Raw genomic sequence first — 15,795 nt, 5'->3', positions numbered from 1 at the left:
TTTGTTCATGCTAGCTCATGAAGCATATGTTTGGATGAAGGTAGTGACTTCCTCTTATACACGTGCATTTGGTGAAAGTTGCCGCCGTGAATTTGAGAAAGATTGTTTTGTTTTCTTTGGAATCATCCCAAATCAGTCATGCACACGTGCGAAGTATTCTGTAGTCTGGAGACTTGCAACCTTCATTCTATATGTGTCCCTAGCACACTAAGCCACTGATTGACTTGTTCAAGGAAAAGAAGTCTATGCTTGGGATCTAATCCATGGACTTGCGTAAAGACTTCGATATCCTCGATGATGGTTCTCCACCTGAACTCGGTAGTGTTTAATTATAAGACTGCTACGTGGCCATGCTTGTCTGGGACAACGTGTTCACATGTTAGTAGCAGAACCAGCTCATGTTTGGAGCTTGCTATCGTAGTTCATTCCCGAGAATCTCGTAACGTTATCTCGTCGATTTGTGTTGCAAACTTTCATTTTTCTTTCTAGACTTGATGAGTCTGGGATATCCTGACACCAACCAGATCTGAATCTCAGGCAGATGTGATGGTTGGAACATTTCCCAAGAATTATAATATTGGTCTCTCAATAACCGGCAAGGTGGATGTCGTGGCCAACACACCCATCCGGTAGACCTATTATTATAGTATCTTGTTTGAGGAAGTTGGCCACCTCCCCATAGGGATTTCGTAGGATTACTCCCTAGTTGCCCCTATGGATTTCTGTGTTCCGAAGTCCGACCTTTTTACTTGATGTTCTAGATATCAAACCATATCTATGGGTGGATTACGCTAGCACATCAAGGAGAACATTAGAAGCGGAGTGCTAAATGTCTCTCGGTCGATCATCCAGATTTTATTTGCTTGGCCTCGCTAAGGTGAAATCTGAGAAAGTGTTATCCTCCTTCGCATCTGCATCGTCCATCGCTATTCATCATGGTAGTATGTTGTGTTGCCAGGATCCTTGACACGGATGTTGGTAAAACCTTGATGAATGTGGAAATGCTCAAGTTCTTGAGAGCACGCTCAAGCGTTAGGTGTTATCATCATCTCTAATTGGGATGCTCTCAGTTCCCTCGGCAATGCTATGACCTTCTCAAATAGTGAATTCACTCTCTATTGTTGGGTTCTTCCCCAGTTACCAGAATCATTCCCAACATTTGCATTTTGTTCCCAGCTTGCACCGCCAATGTGCCATTCTACCATGGGTCTCTTCCATTTCCGGTGATAAGCAAATTCATCCATTACGTTGTCTTCAACAAGGTAATCCACATCATCCAAGTCCGAGTATGCCATTCTACCGACCCCCTCCAAACGATCGCTCGAGAATTGTCCTAGGCTGGTTTAAAGAGTTTCAATGATCTCTAAATCAAAGGTAATTCTTTTTGCCACTTAAGGAAATAATCTACGAATCACCCTCCTCCAGGATGTTTTGTCGTGGTATCATGGCAACTCAACTCCTCGCTACGTTGACAACCGTTTACCACCTTCTTAGGTGTGGAATTGTTGTCTACCTAGTGAACCTTGTCACATGCTCCACTCCATCTCTCTAGAGGTGTGCTTCGTCTCTCAGCTCGAGAGATGATACTATGTCTCATTCCGTGAGTTGCTCGATCTTCGAGAAGATCGATTCCTGTAGAGTTTCTTTCTGCTGTCATCGTGTTGGAGGAAGATCTCGAAAGCGAAGACATCGAGATCAATTTGAAGCAATGAATCAACATCTTTGAGGAGGATAATGGATCATGAAGACTGTGTCAGTTCCGTGTCCCCTCTGTCTTCTTACCTCACGCTTGAATCTCGGGACGAGATTTTTGTTTAGTGGGGGTGAGTTGTCACATCCCTGGTCCTGTTATGCACTAGGCTAGACCACATGTGAGCATCATGTTTTAATTCAAATGAAATTTGAATTGAGGAATTTTCAAAGCCTCAGAAACCTTCTAAAAATGATCAACATTAAAATCTCCTCAAAGAAGTCCAAGGAAATGTTCCTCTTAGTCTCTGAAAATATTGCAAAGAGGTAAAACTCAAAACAATATTTTTGGTATCTCAGAGTTAATTATTTTGGGCCTTTGAATTAAATAAATAGCTATTTGCATTGGATATATATTTGATATATAAATAATATATGTCCAATAATTACTGGAACATTTTATGTGGTTTGGTATATTTTAGTTCTAGCCACATAACTATTTTCAGGATTTTATAAAATGGTTTAGTATATTACTAAACTAAAACAACACAGAACAAAATAGATAAACAAAAACAAAAATAGAAAGAGCAGAGGACTACCTGGCGCTCACCTCAGCCCACCTGGCCCAGCTCCTCCAGCCGGCCCAGCCCACCGCCGCCTCCCTTCCCTGTCGCCTTCCTCCTCGCGCCAGTAGGCAGAGGAGGGACACGGCGCGCGCGCCCGAGCTCGCCACGCCACCACCCTGCTCGTCTGCATCGCCTGGCCACCGCGACGCCGCACGTCATCTCCTCGGCGCCGCCCCGACCCCCCTGGACCCCCTCACTCTCTCCCGAGCTCCCCCCCCTCTGTTCCTCTCTCCCTCTCGTGCCGAGCGCAGCCGTCGCCACCGACGCCGTTCGCCGCGGCCACCGGCCACCCCTCGCCTCGCCGATGCCTCCAGAAGAACCGCCGCGCCTTCTTCTTCGTCTCCACCAACCCATGTGACGCCGGAAGCCTCGGAGCGCCGTCCCCGACGCCTTCTTCCTCCTCGGGCCACCGAGATCGCCGGCGACCTCCCGTCGTCACCAGCCCCTCCCCGAGCCCACTGACCACCCCTGCAGACTCGCTGTGAGCTCCTACGCCTCCCCTCCCTCTTCCCCCCTTCGATTGTGCCCTGTAGCCCCGATCCCACCGGAGCCGCGAGCTCGGCTCCACCGGCGATGTCGCCGCCGTCACTGCAGACAGCAAGGCTCGAAACCGAGCACGGCACCGTGCTCCTAGCATCCTCAGGAGCTCGGCGAGCCCCTTAACCATCCCTCCCGTCCTCTGTGGCCTCGCCCCGCTCGAACCCGAAGCTTCGGCCGCCGCCTCGCTCGCCGTCGGCACCGATTCTGGCCGCCCCGAGCGCAACTGACTCCACCAAGAGCTTCGGCCCGTCCCCAGCTCCTCCTAGATGCCCTCCGCGGCCCATTTGGTCACCGGAGTGGCCAAAACCACTCCCGCCGCCGCGTCGGGCTCGCCGGCGGCTAAACGCCGGCAGCCGACTTTGACTTTGACCACGGGTGGGCCCCGGTTGACTCTCCTGAGTCAATGACAGGTGGGGCCCAGCCCTGTTAACTATTAGGATTAGTTTAATTAATTTTAATTAAGCTAATCACACTGACATGTGGGTCCCAGTGTCAGGTTTGACCTGGACCCGGTCTGTTGACCTGCTGAGGTCAGCATGACGCAATGATGACGCAGATAATCATTTTTTAAAATAAACCAGAAAATTTCAGAAAATGCCTAAAACTTCTAAAATTCATAGAAATTCAACTGTAACTCCAAATTAAATAATTTATATATGAAAAATTATCAGAAAAATTCAAGGAATCCATCTGTACCATTTTCATGCATGTTAGAACAACTTATAGCTGCTGTTTAGCACAAATCAATTAAAGGGCATTTAAATATCCACATATGGAGTTTGAATTTGAATCTTGGATTCAAACCAACTCCATTTAATCTGGTTTTAGTTGCATTAGCCCAACACACATTCATTTTGCCATGTCATGATCATGCATCATATTGTGCATTGCATTGATTGTGTTCCCTTCTGTGTTGCCGGTATTTGTCCCCTCTCGATAGACGTGATACCGATGATGTGATCGTTGACACTGATGAAGACTCAATGTTATCTTCAGAAGTGCCAGGCAAGCAAAACCCCCTTGTTCATTCCGATATAATCCTACTCTCTCGCTCCTGCTCTCTTTTAATGCATTAGGACAACACCGATTCATCTGTTACTTGCTGCGGTAGCTGAACCCCTTTATCCTCTGCATGACCTGTCATTCCACAGTAAATAGATGAAACCCACTAGCATGAGTAGGAGTTGTTTGAGCCCTGTTGTGCCTACTCATTCATGCTTGTTTGTCATGCCTGCTACTGCTTAGAGTTGAGTCGGGTCTGATTCATCGGGGATGAATCAGAGGTGTGTGAACATGTCCTACGGTGTGTGAGCTAAGCGTGTGAACACGATTTGGTAAAGGTAGCGGTGAGAGGCCATGTAGGAGTACATGGTGGGTTGTCTCATTGCAGCCGTCCTCAGGAACTGAGTTCTGTGTTTGTGATCCATGATTCAGCTACTACCACGCATTGGGCCCGAAACCAATGGACCCTCTCGGCTTCTTAATCACCCTTGTCCTCTGTCCAGGAGTTGCAAGTAGTTTCTGGTGTTTGTAGTATGCTGGAGGCCGTGGACAGCGCTGACCGTAGGGGTGGGCTGTGATGCGGTAGGCACGTGGCCGGGTAAACCGGGCGCCCGTTTGGTGTCACGGAACCCTGTTCACATCGTTTGGGGCTGTGAGCGAAACTCCGGCCGGATCTCCTCATGGATGGAACCCGAATAGGCGATAAACCTGGACTAGAGACTTGAGTGTTTAGGCAGGCCATGGCCGACACCCACGTTGGGCTTCCGCTTGAAGGTTGCCGAGTACATGTCGTGTAAACGGCGGTAAGTGGTGAGAGCGTGTGTGAAGAAGTACACCCCTGCAGGGTTAACATCATCTATTCGAATAGCCGTGTCCGCGGAAAAGGACTTCTGGGTTGCTTATATCAGTTCATAGACAAGTGAAAGTGGATACTCTAAAATACGCAAGATAAGCGTGAGTGCTATGGATGGCGTTCTCGTAGGGAGACGGGAGCGGATCCATAGTGGTGTATTGGTTGGTGAATATGTGGACTCGTGTGCGCCACCTCAAAAGAGTCGCTTGCAGTCGTAGTTTAGGATAGCCACCGAGTCAAAGCTGGCTTGCTGCAGTCAAACTCCACCACCCCCTTTGTTGATAATGATGCATGTGTAGATAGATCTGATGTAAGTCTTGCTGGGTACATTTGTACTCACGTTTGCCTATTCTATGTTTTTGCAGAGAGACTTCAGTCTCACTAGTAGTTCCGCTTGGACTTCGACATTTAGCTTGATACCTCAGCTACGATCTTGTGCCCTCGGCAGGATTTGGTAGATAGTCAGGCTTCTCAGCCTTTTTCATTTATAGCTGTCTGTACTCAGACATGATAGCTTCCGCTTGTGCTTGATTTGTATGCTCTGAATGTTGGGTCATGAGACCCATGTTTGTAATATCTCGCTCCTCGGAGCCTATTGAATAGATTACTTGAGTCGTAGAGTCATTTTGTGATATCATGTTGTATTGCACATATCGAGCATATTGTGTGTATGTTATTGAAATGCTTGGTATGTGTGGGATCTGACCATCTAGTTGTTTATCTTTAGTAGCCTCTCTTACCGGGAAATGTCTCCTAGTGTTACCGCTGAGCCATGGTAGCTTGCTACTGCTCTGGAACACTTAGGCTGGCCGGCATGTGTCCTTCTTCGTTCCGGTGTCTGTCCCTTCGGGGAAATGTCACGCTTTGAGTACCGGAGTCCTGTTAGCCCGCTACAGCCCGGTTTACCGGAGTCCTGCTAGCCCAGTGCTACAGCCCGGACCCACTTGCTGATGACCGACACGTTCGAAGCTGGGTCATGAATGCCTGTCCCTGTAAGTCTGTGCCACTTTGGGTTTACGACTAGTCATGTCAGCCCGGGCTCCTTATCATATGGATGCTAGCGACACTATCATATACGTGAGCCAAAAGGCGCAAACGGTCCCGGGCAAAGGTAACGCGACACCCGTGGGGATACCGTGCGTGAGGCCGCAAAGTGATATGAGGTGTTACCGGCTAGATCGATGTGACATCGAGTCGGGGTCCTGACAGGTGAATCCAATTGTGTTGGAAAGTTCACGAAATCTACTTTCCAACAAAAAAGAATCACCCAATTCGGAGTCCATATGAAAGAGTTATTGGCGTTTTGAGTCAGGTATGTCTGTGCAGTACGAATCTGAATTCAGAACGTGAGAGACTTGGACTCTATCTTCTCTTGGCCCAAAAGTGACGTGAGAGGACTTTTTGAACAGAACATAAACTTCCCTTTTTCCCTTATCTTCATATGTGGATTGCACAAATGTCCCATACACCTGCAATTAGACATGGCACAAAAGTCTGTGAAGTATTTTTGTTCTGGATGACATAAATAAATTATTGCATAGTTTGCATTAGAAATCACCTCATAAATATAAATGTATGCAATATTTTTGGTCGTATCCAAGGTAGGCATGTCCTCATCATACATTAAATATGTACAACTTTATTAATACCTAGTTCACTCACAATCTCACATAGTTTCTCGGAATCTTTGTTGCAACTTGCTCTTACTAGTAATCTACAACCTGCTTTCATTCTCCTTCAATCGGCAAAATTATAATATTCAAATCATCATAGCATGCTTACATCATCATATTATACTCATGCCTCCTTTGGTTTGTAGGAATTTCATAGGATAGAATTTCTAAAGGAAAAAAGAAATCTTATAGAGCGCCTTGGTTTGTAGGAATGGGTTCCTATTCATATGTAGGATTGGTTTCTATCCTTTACATTTGAAAGAAAAAAACATTAGCTCAGGCTTCCTTTGTTTCATAGGATAGGAATATCATATGAATAGAAAACTTGTAGGAAATGAGATGACATGTATCCCAAATCATATGAATAGGAATAGGAAAAGAGATATCATTTGGTTCACATGATAGGATTTTTTTCATTGAGTCTGCGCTAATGTTTATTTTACTTTGAAATGTGGAGGATAGAAACCAATCCTACATATGAATAGGAATCGATTACTATAAACTAAAGGGCTCCAAAGGAAAATTTCTTATAATAGTCCGATCCTTTAGAATTCTTATGAAATCCCTCCAAACCAAAGGATGCCTCAGGCCTAATGGAAAGATTACTATCCTATGAACCTAGTGACATCTCTTTTCCTATGGGAGCTAACATACATGTTATCTCATTTCGTATGATCTTTTTATTTATATGAATTTTCTATCATATGAACCAAAGAAAGCCTTACTCTAAGACTAAATGAGAGGAACAATAAATAGAAAAATTAAAAAAAATCAATAACCTTAGATCCAATCATATTATATGAAGCGATTAATATTGCTAGCTCTGGATGACATGATAGTCTCATACAACCAACTACCGGCTTATTATTAACCTTACTCTGAGAGAGACCAAAGTAAATGGCAGTTAAGATTTGAATAATTTTAGAGTTATCTTTATAAAAAGTATTTTTATTAACTTAAAATGTAGCATCAATTGGATACAAACCACTTCATTGTGGAGTTGATAGGCCAAATCTTCACTCCACCAATTGTTGAGTATTTCAGTGTCCAGATTGACAGCATTTATGCATGTAGAGGATATAGTATGCTTCTCGCAAAAAAGAGAGGATATATTATGCAGAGTAGACAAGGGCATAATAAAATGACGACCTGCCAATTTGTTCTTACATTCCCACATGGAGTATATATCTTTGTAATCATCTGGTCAACTTTGCTTAGCGAAGCGCGTAATATACATTAGGCCCTGCTTGGAATCGATGTATTTTTATACACATGTATTTGTTTTACAAGTGTATTTTACCGGCCGTGTGTAAATCTCACCTGAGAATCAAAACGACGGATGATGGTCTTTATATTTTACAGGTGTAAACGCGCTGGAAACGACAATCCAATCAAGACCCTAGTTGTACCGAACACAGGTTTCAACAGTGAGTTAAAAAAAACAGTGAGTTGTACCTAATAGCAGTATAAAATCAATGTTGTACGATACACATCATATTGCTACTTCCTCTGTTCCATATTATAGTGCATATACAGATTTTTTAAAAATCAAGCGTTATAAACTTTGACTAAGTTTGTGAAGAAAAATATTTTACATCTAGAATGCCAAACGTATATCATTAGATACATTATAAGATGTAGTTTCGTATTTCATATATTTGATATTGTATATATAAATAGTTTTCTCTATAAACTTGGTAAAAATTTGCAAAGTTTAACTTATTTAAGAAATCTGTACGCACCATATTATGAAACGGAGGTGTCAGAGTACTAGTAGAACCATGAGAAGGTTAAGAAACAGGAAAACAAAATACCAAAAGGTTACAAGAAATACTCCATGTGCATTATCAAATCCAAATTTAACGACCATTTCCAGAGCATAATGGACATGGTTTGAATTGTGGCCAACTTTTTGTTTGAAACGTGACTAATTTTGGTACCATTTCTTTTGTGTGAATTTCTTCAGATTTATCATTTATGTAGGAGTACGAAAACTTATGTGTATAATAACTTAAATAAATTCTAGCACAGAAAATTACAAAAAGTCTGGGCGGCAAATGTTAGTATTGAATTAGGAATCTCAAAGCATAATTGAGGTGGATGGTCTGAACCAATTCAGTCTGGGTCGCTATATAACACGAATAGGCCTTCACTAGAGAACTAAGAAATTTCATGGCGTCCTCTCTCCCATCCTCGTCGTCGTCTTTACCCAAAGCCGACGACGAGGCAGCATCCAACCAAGAAATTTACGACCAACTCCGAGAGGTCGTGTCCACGTACCCGGCGGCTCCGAGGCTTAGCGGCATCGGCCGCCCATACGTCCGCCACCCGGACGGCTGGTACGCGTTCACGCCGGGGGTGCTGAACGCCATGGTGATCAAACGGCACCTCGAGGCGCGCGACACCGACGTCCTCCTCGCCACGTTCCCCAAGTCTGGCACTACCTGGCTCAAGGCGCTCCTGTTCGTGGCCCTCCACCGCAACGCCGACGGGCGCGACCGTCTCGCGGCCCACAGCCCCCACCAGCTCGTCCCATTCCTGGAGGCCCAGGTCTTCACCAACGGCCGGATCCCCGACCTGAGCTCCCTCCCGGCGCCGCGGCTGCTGATGACGCACGTCCCGTCCGTGCCGCTGCCGGAGTCCGTGGCCGCATCCGGCTGCAAGGTGGTGTACCTGTGCCGGGACCCCAAGGACTGCCTCGTGTCGCTCTGGTACTTCTGGAAGGGGCTCGCGCCCGCACCGTGGGACCTGGGCGAGGCGTTCCGGCAGTTCTGCGACGGCGTGTCGCTGTTCGGGCCGTTCTGGGAGCACGCGCTGGGGTACTGGCGCTGGCACTTGGAGAGGCCGGCGCAGGTGCTGTTCCTGACCTACGAGGAGCTCGCCGCGGACACGCTCGGCCAGCTGAGGCGCCTCGCGGCGTTCGTCGGGCGCCCGTTCACGGCGGAGGAGCGGGAGGCGGGGGTGGACAGGGGGATCGTGGATGCCTGCGCCATGGAGAGCCTGGCTGGGCTGGAGGTGAACCGGTCTGGGAAGGCCGACATGGCCGAGTTGTCGGTGCCCAACAGCGTTTTCTTCAGGCGCGGCGTCGTCGGGGACTGGAAGAACCACCTGACGCCGGAGATGGCGAGGAGGCTCGATGAAATCACCGAGAGCAAGTTCAGGGGCTCTGGCTTGGTGTTGCCACGGGCAACCACACATCTGAAGATCTGAACTAGTGGATTCATCAGCATCTACCAAAAATATTCCTCTTCATAATCCACATCTCCACACCTCTCCATTTTCCACTATGCTTGATTTCTTGATATCGACAACATATTTTCAACAGCTGCATTCTTAACGGCCAAAGTAAAGATGAACAACATATTTTAAACTTACGGGTGTAGACTCACCACCTGTGTTCGATCCGCTGCCGCTTCAATTAGAGCATCTACCGCGGGCCTCCTCAAATCCTTACACAGACACGCCCGACCAATAATCGGACAGAAGACAGAGAAAAAAAAAAGTCCTAATCAAATTCTTCGTATCATCTTTATACGTCCGAGCTGTCCGTAAACCCTCATATTGAGACTAAATATAGGAAGGAGACAAGGGCTTACGGACGTGACCGAACGCATTCAGTCAATACGTCGGCTTATGGACGTGACCGAACGCATTCAGTCAATACGTCACGTAGGATGCAGCCCACCCGGGACCATCTTTTCTCTTTTTTTATTCTTTTTTCTTCTCTCTCTTCATCTCCACTGATCACATGTAAGAGCATCAATAGCCGGATATGTCAAATATGGCTCCAGTGACCGGGCAGCCTCAAATTTCATTTGTTGCATCCGGACATCTCATACTAGGTTCTTAAATTCATACAAAGACATGCAAATGAAATAACCTACGTACTACGTCGATCACCTAGCTACTCATCGCTGGAGATGTCGACGATCTTCGTGCCCGGCTCCGGCAGGATTGGCGGCAACTATAGCTTTGGCTCTTCCAGCGCCTCCGGCTGCTCCGCTCAGGCCTCCTCCGCCTCTATCTCCACGTCGAGTTCGGCGGAGAGCGCGTCGGACTCCGCCTGCTCCCGTCGGAGGAACGCCCGGTTCGCCTCCACATAGGCCTCATCCTGGATGGACTCTAGGATGGCCTGCTGCTCCGCCATCTCGTCGGACTGGGTGACGGCGAACTCCGCCTAGTCCATGTTGAAGCCTGGCAGCTGCTGCTTCGGCCGCTCCGCCTCGTCCGCCTCCTCCACCTCCATCGGAGCCAGCTCCTCCTCCTCCTCCTGCTCCGGCGAGTCCAGAGGCAGCCCGACAGTGATGTGGGCTGCGCGCGCAGCTTGTCTCGCCCGGATCTCCTGCTGGATCTCGGCACGGTGCTCCAACGTGAGCATTGCGTAGTAGGTTATCTTACTCTGAACCATGGCGGACCATCGGAGCGTGGGTAGAGCATCGGAGCAGGAGAGAGAGGAGGTGGATGGGCTCAGACTGGCGGCGCAGAGAGGGGGAGGTGGATGGACTAGGGTTGCGGGACTCCGGCCGGATTAAATAGGCGGATTTGCTCTCAAGCAGTGAGCCGGAGCGGCGCCATGCGGCGTTCACAGCGCGACGACAGAAGAGGCGTCCGCCGCAACGCCAGGTTTTTGGGCGAGTCTGTGTGGGACCCCTTCGTCAGTCCTACGTGACGCGTGTGCCCGGGCACCCCCATATCCGTCCCAATTTGGGCTAGATATGAGGGGTGCCGGTCAGCCCGGGCATTTGAAACTCATTTGAGGGGGTCATCTGGGTCACAAAAACGTGACCGGTCAATGACAGGGCGGCCCGTCCAGGCGTATAAGACGTGTTTGGGGCGCCCGACTGTAGATGCTTTGAGTGACCGGACATACAAGAAAGAAAGTAAGAAGTATAGTTGCATGGACGTGCAAATAAGAGCTCAAAATGGATATGCCTAGACACAGACGTTTGTGAGATAAGATTTGTTCGTTGGGGCTGTAGATGCTCTTAAGGGATGTATCATTCTTTCTTTAAGCCCTCTTAGATTTAAAGGATTTCTAAAGAATTTTTGAAGAATTTTAATCTTTAGGATTTTTTTCCTCCTAGGGTTATTTGATACATAGGATTGAATTGCAATCCATATGAATTCATAGGATTTACTTGTACTAGTTTTCGTAGAAAAAATTTCATCCACTTCACCTCCATGTAAAAAATCTTGCGTTTTTCCTGCGCACAACCAGAGTTTCGTACTAATCTTGTAGGATTCAGAATGACATGCCACTCTATTCCTCTGGTTTTCTTATTCCTGCAGTTTACAAATTCTGTGATCAAAGAGGCCCTTGACCATTTTTTGGATGGACTCTTGTCTTTACTGCTCTCACACAAAACTCTAAAGCTCACACATCTAAACCCCTCAATGATGCATTTATTGAGTAGATTCAGTATGGAGAAAATTACGCATTTCGTCCTTGGACTCTCTGGCGCATAATAGTTTGGTACCTCAACTCAAGAAACACTACAATACGGTTTCTATATACATGAAAATACATAACATGTACAGTCAAATATACAGTTCCTTCGATGGTCGATTGCTTCGGTGCCGTCACGTGGCACAACTCTTTTGCGGAAAACCCCCTTGTTTTTTTGGAAATCAACCCACGCTCCACTGTGGCCCCATGCATGGCCTTTCATCATCGGTCCCAGCTCTGCATGCCATCGTGCAGTGCGGGTGGCCGATTAGACTCATGCGCGACGTGTCGTGCGGGAAACCGGTTGGAATCTACAAGATGCCTCGCATCGGCCCCGACGACTGCGCCAACAACGGCGACAACGGAGTCATTAACCTAGGCGGGAGGGAAGAGGAGTAGTTAGTTTTTAATGAGTTTCGTTCAAAACTTTATAAAAATCCAAAAATTTGAATGTTTGAATGAATCGTGGAATGTTTTGAATTATTTGTTTGAATGTCATGTTTTGAATTAGTACTTGTGTCGTTGTGCGTGTGTTTTGGAGTTAGACAGGCCTGAATGCACCTGAATGTGTTTCTTTTTAGAAAAGGGGTATTACCCCGGTCTCTGCATCAAAAAGATGCATACGGCTCATAATTAAAAAAAATGCACCTGAATGTGTAACTATCAATAAATTTAGTGATCATCATAACTATATATCATTCATCACATCAAGTAAATAAACACAATTTGAACTAATTAAACATACATCAGGTCTTAACATTACATAGATCAGGGGCTGACATCAAAAGTGGCACACATCAGGTCTTAACAGTGTAAAAGGTAGGCCCTAGTTAATTAACTTGCATGCTCTTTCACATCTTCAATCCATCAGCTTGCAGTGGCAACCAAAACATCCTCGTCCAATTTTCATTTGTAAAACAATGAAGCTATCTGCCAGCTTTTCATAATACTTAGGGCTACCGATGCTGAACTATTGCCACTGTATCATAATACATATTATCAAACTTCAGTGCTACAGTAATATTATAAAAATGCAATGTTTTCTTACTGCTACAAAGGTATGTGATTCACAATACTAATAATATTACTAAACATTAGCTAAGTGCACTAGCTTTGGGGTTTACTAAGATTAACAGTCAAAATTTAGTACATTCAATACTAGTAATACTGGTAATATAAAAATTGACAAAAATTCAATGCTTCTTTCTAAGATTAGCTAAGGACATTAACATTGGGGTTTGCTAAATCCTACGTACAAATTTTCTAGATACGATATCTATGAAAGAGTAGCTAACTACATTAACATTGGGTTTACTAAACCCTACCTACAAATTGTCTAGATAAGATGTCTATGAGGAATAATAAGATACTCCCTCCGTTTCTTTTTACTCGGCATATAAGATTTGGTCAAAGTCAAACTACACAAAGTTTGACCAAATTTATATAAAAAATATGAACATCTACAATACTAAAACTATATAGTATGAAAATACGTTTCATAGTGCATCTGATAATATTGATTTCATATTGTGAATGTTTATATTTTTTAATATAAAGTTAGTCAAACTCTACAAAGCTTGACTTTGACCAAACCTTATATGCGGACTAAAAAGAAATGGAGGGAGTATCTCTACTACGCAACGGTGGAGCGTGCAATCCTCAGAGAGCGGCGGGGAAGTGGGGATAGCGACGAGGCGGGGCTACCTCCCTTGCATGCAGCCTCCTCCTTCACTGATTGGCTGACACTGGTGTGTCCTCCTCGTGACCAACCACATTGCCATGACCAGCCGCGTCCAGTGGCGCGCCATGGCCAGCCAGTGCCGTGGGCCACCGCCAGCGCTGTGGCTGCCCTGAACCGCGCCATGACCCAGGCCACAAGCTGCACCATGAGTCGTGCCCTGTCCGGCGCCATCACCATACATGCGAGACTTGTAGGCCCTCTAGTGATACCTCTACACCGGATTGTTGCTCTCCATCTTCATCATCGCCCAGTAGACGATCTCCGCCGGAAGAGCGACCACCGTGAGCACTCTGGGCTTCTCCTCCTCTATGACACAACCAACGATGCCGACTGCTTCCTCGTGGATCATCGACTGGTGAGGGAACCACGAGCATATCTTGCACAGTCGTCGAGTTTCTACACATCATCGGCAGCCACCTAAGGCCTTATTCGGTTGAGGTGGTTTTTGAAGGGGAATGGCAGGATTTGAGGGGGATTAGATCCCCTACAAGCCAAAATCATCTCCAATCCTCTTGGGAGGGGGATTAAATGAACAAGGCCTAAACGGGGATTGCCGCCAGCAAATGAGTGATCTGCATTGTGTCTTGGAGATTGGATGGCGACAGATGGGTGATCTATCGGCGAGGGTTAGGGATTTGGGCGAGCTCAGGTTAGGGATTTGCGTGAGACTAGGGGTTTTGGATGAGAGAAAGATGAGGACGCGACGATACAAAGAGAGAGGAGTGGTGGAGTGGAGGCGACTGTCTTATTGAATAAGGCAGCATCGATTTGACTATTAGACGTGTGTGACCAACATGTGGGCCCAAGACGATGACGCTGGCACGTGGGGCCACGGTGGAGCATGGGTGGATTTCCAAAAAATGAGGGGGTTTTCCGCAAAAGAGCTGCACACGCGGCGACACCAAAGAGATCGACCGTCGAGGGGACCATACATGTTACATATTTTCATGTATAGGAACCATATTGTAGTGTTTCTCGAGTTGGGGGTACGAAACTTTTAGGCGCGAGAGAATTCAAGGACGAAATGTGTAATTTTCTCTCCAGTATGGTATTATTTGACTTTGTAAAGCTATGCTTATGCTGATTTACACTGTATCTCCTTCTTGAAGCATCTTTCTTATCAAACAAACATTGCAAAGTGACAAAAGCGGAAGCAAATCTACTCACCCTAACCTTAGGCCCTTCCCAGTGCTTCACGCTGGACATGTGCAAAGCATGTCACATAAGAAATAAATGACATGACACATCAATTAAGGAGGAGAGAGAGCACTTTGGTGACCCGGAAAGAACCAATGTCCAAGCACGTGAACCTAGGCAAACCACTTAAATGAAAGAAACTAACCAATGCCCGAAAAAGTTTAGGTGATAAATCATTAAATAAAATGAGCTTAGCAACAAGCACCCATGCATTAAGGAGTTGAGTTGCTAAGCTATTTAATGCATTTAGCACCTCATGTAAGCACCTTTGCATTTATGATATCTCTCCTTGTAGCAATCCTTATCAATGCCATAGTCCTATGATATAGTACATAGATGAAGATGACAAGGTTCTTTGTTTGATCTATCGCCCGCTCGTACGGCTTGACCGGCAAGCCTGTGGCTTCGGCCTCTTGCTCCATCTGGTTCTGGGGCTTCGGGGTGGAAGCTCGCACTCCTCGATTGGTGGTCGTGCGTTCTGATGGTGTCACACCGGCTGCTGGCTTGTGCGGCGTGGCTCGACAAGCAACCGGATCTGGCCAGACTCAAGTGGATTTGGCTTGCTGGCTATCTTTGGCCAACACTGAGCATTGGGGTGGCTCCCGCTTAGTCATGGCGTGGTGACTGCACGGGAGGCGTGTGGGCCAGCAGAGGCGCGAGTAGACTGCACCGGGAGGTTGTCGTTTTGCTCCGAGCGAAGGCCTGGTTGCCTTTTTGAAGGCCGATGGTAGCGGCGTCCCTAGGCGTCGTTGTTCTTCTTGGAGGCACCACTGTGGAGGTTTGCAACCCTGACCCTGGATCTAGTTCTTCGGGCGAAAGCCTAAGACTTGGTGTCGGGTCGGGGGATGACGTCGTCTCCTACGTCGCTCCCCCCTTGGGGAGTTGCCTTGAAGATCTTCGATCCCATTCACGCTCTCTAGGGGTTGGACATTCGCGATACTGTGGTCGGCAGGTGCCCGTCCGAGAGTGAGGTGTGGCGTATGGTGTCAAGTTTTGCAAGGATGATGATGATTGGCTAAGTAGGGCCG

The 15,795-nt window shown here is 46.7% G+C and overlaps 1 protein-coding gene across 1 annotated transcript; it reads left to right on the top strand.

Moving 5' to 3' along the window:
* Positions 1 to 8,555: 8,555 nt before the first annotated feature.
* LOC123107638 (cytosolic sulfotransferase 5-like) lies at positions 8,556 to 9,700 on the top strand. The gene has a single exon (XM_044529601.1). It carries the CDS (start codon positions 8,556 to 8,558, stop codon positions 9,591 to 9,593), a length of 1,038 nt encoding a protein of 345 aa, XP_044385536.1. The 3' UTR covers positions 9,594 to 9,700.
* The last annotated feature ends 6,095 nt before the right edge of the window (positions 9,701 to 15,795 follow it).

The sequence above is a fragment of the Triticum aestivum genome, chromosome 5A, assembly GCF_018294505.1.
Source record: "Triticum aestivum cultivar Chinese Spring chromosome 5A, IWGSC CS RefSeq v2.1, whole genome shotgun sequence".
NCBI classification, from domain to species: Eukaryota; Viridiplantae; Streptophyta; class Magnoliopsida; order Poales; family Poaceae; genus Triticum; species Triticum aestivum.
The sequence above is the reverse complement of the archived record's forward strand: the minus strand, read 5'-3'. Positions and strand labels throughout refer to the sequence as shown.

Excerpts from the sequence above, each read along its gene's own strand:
- LOC123107638 (XM_044529601.1), top strand. The coding sequence starts at position 8,556 with ATGGCGTCCTCTCTCCCATCCTCGTCGTCGTCTTTACCCAAAGCCGAC.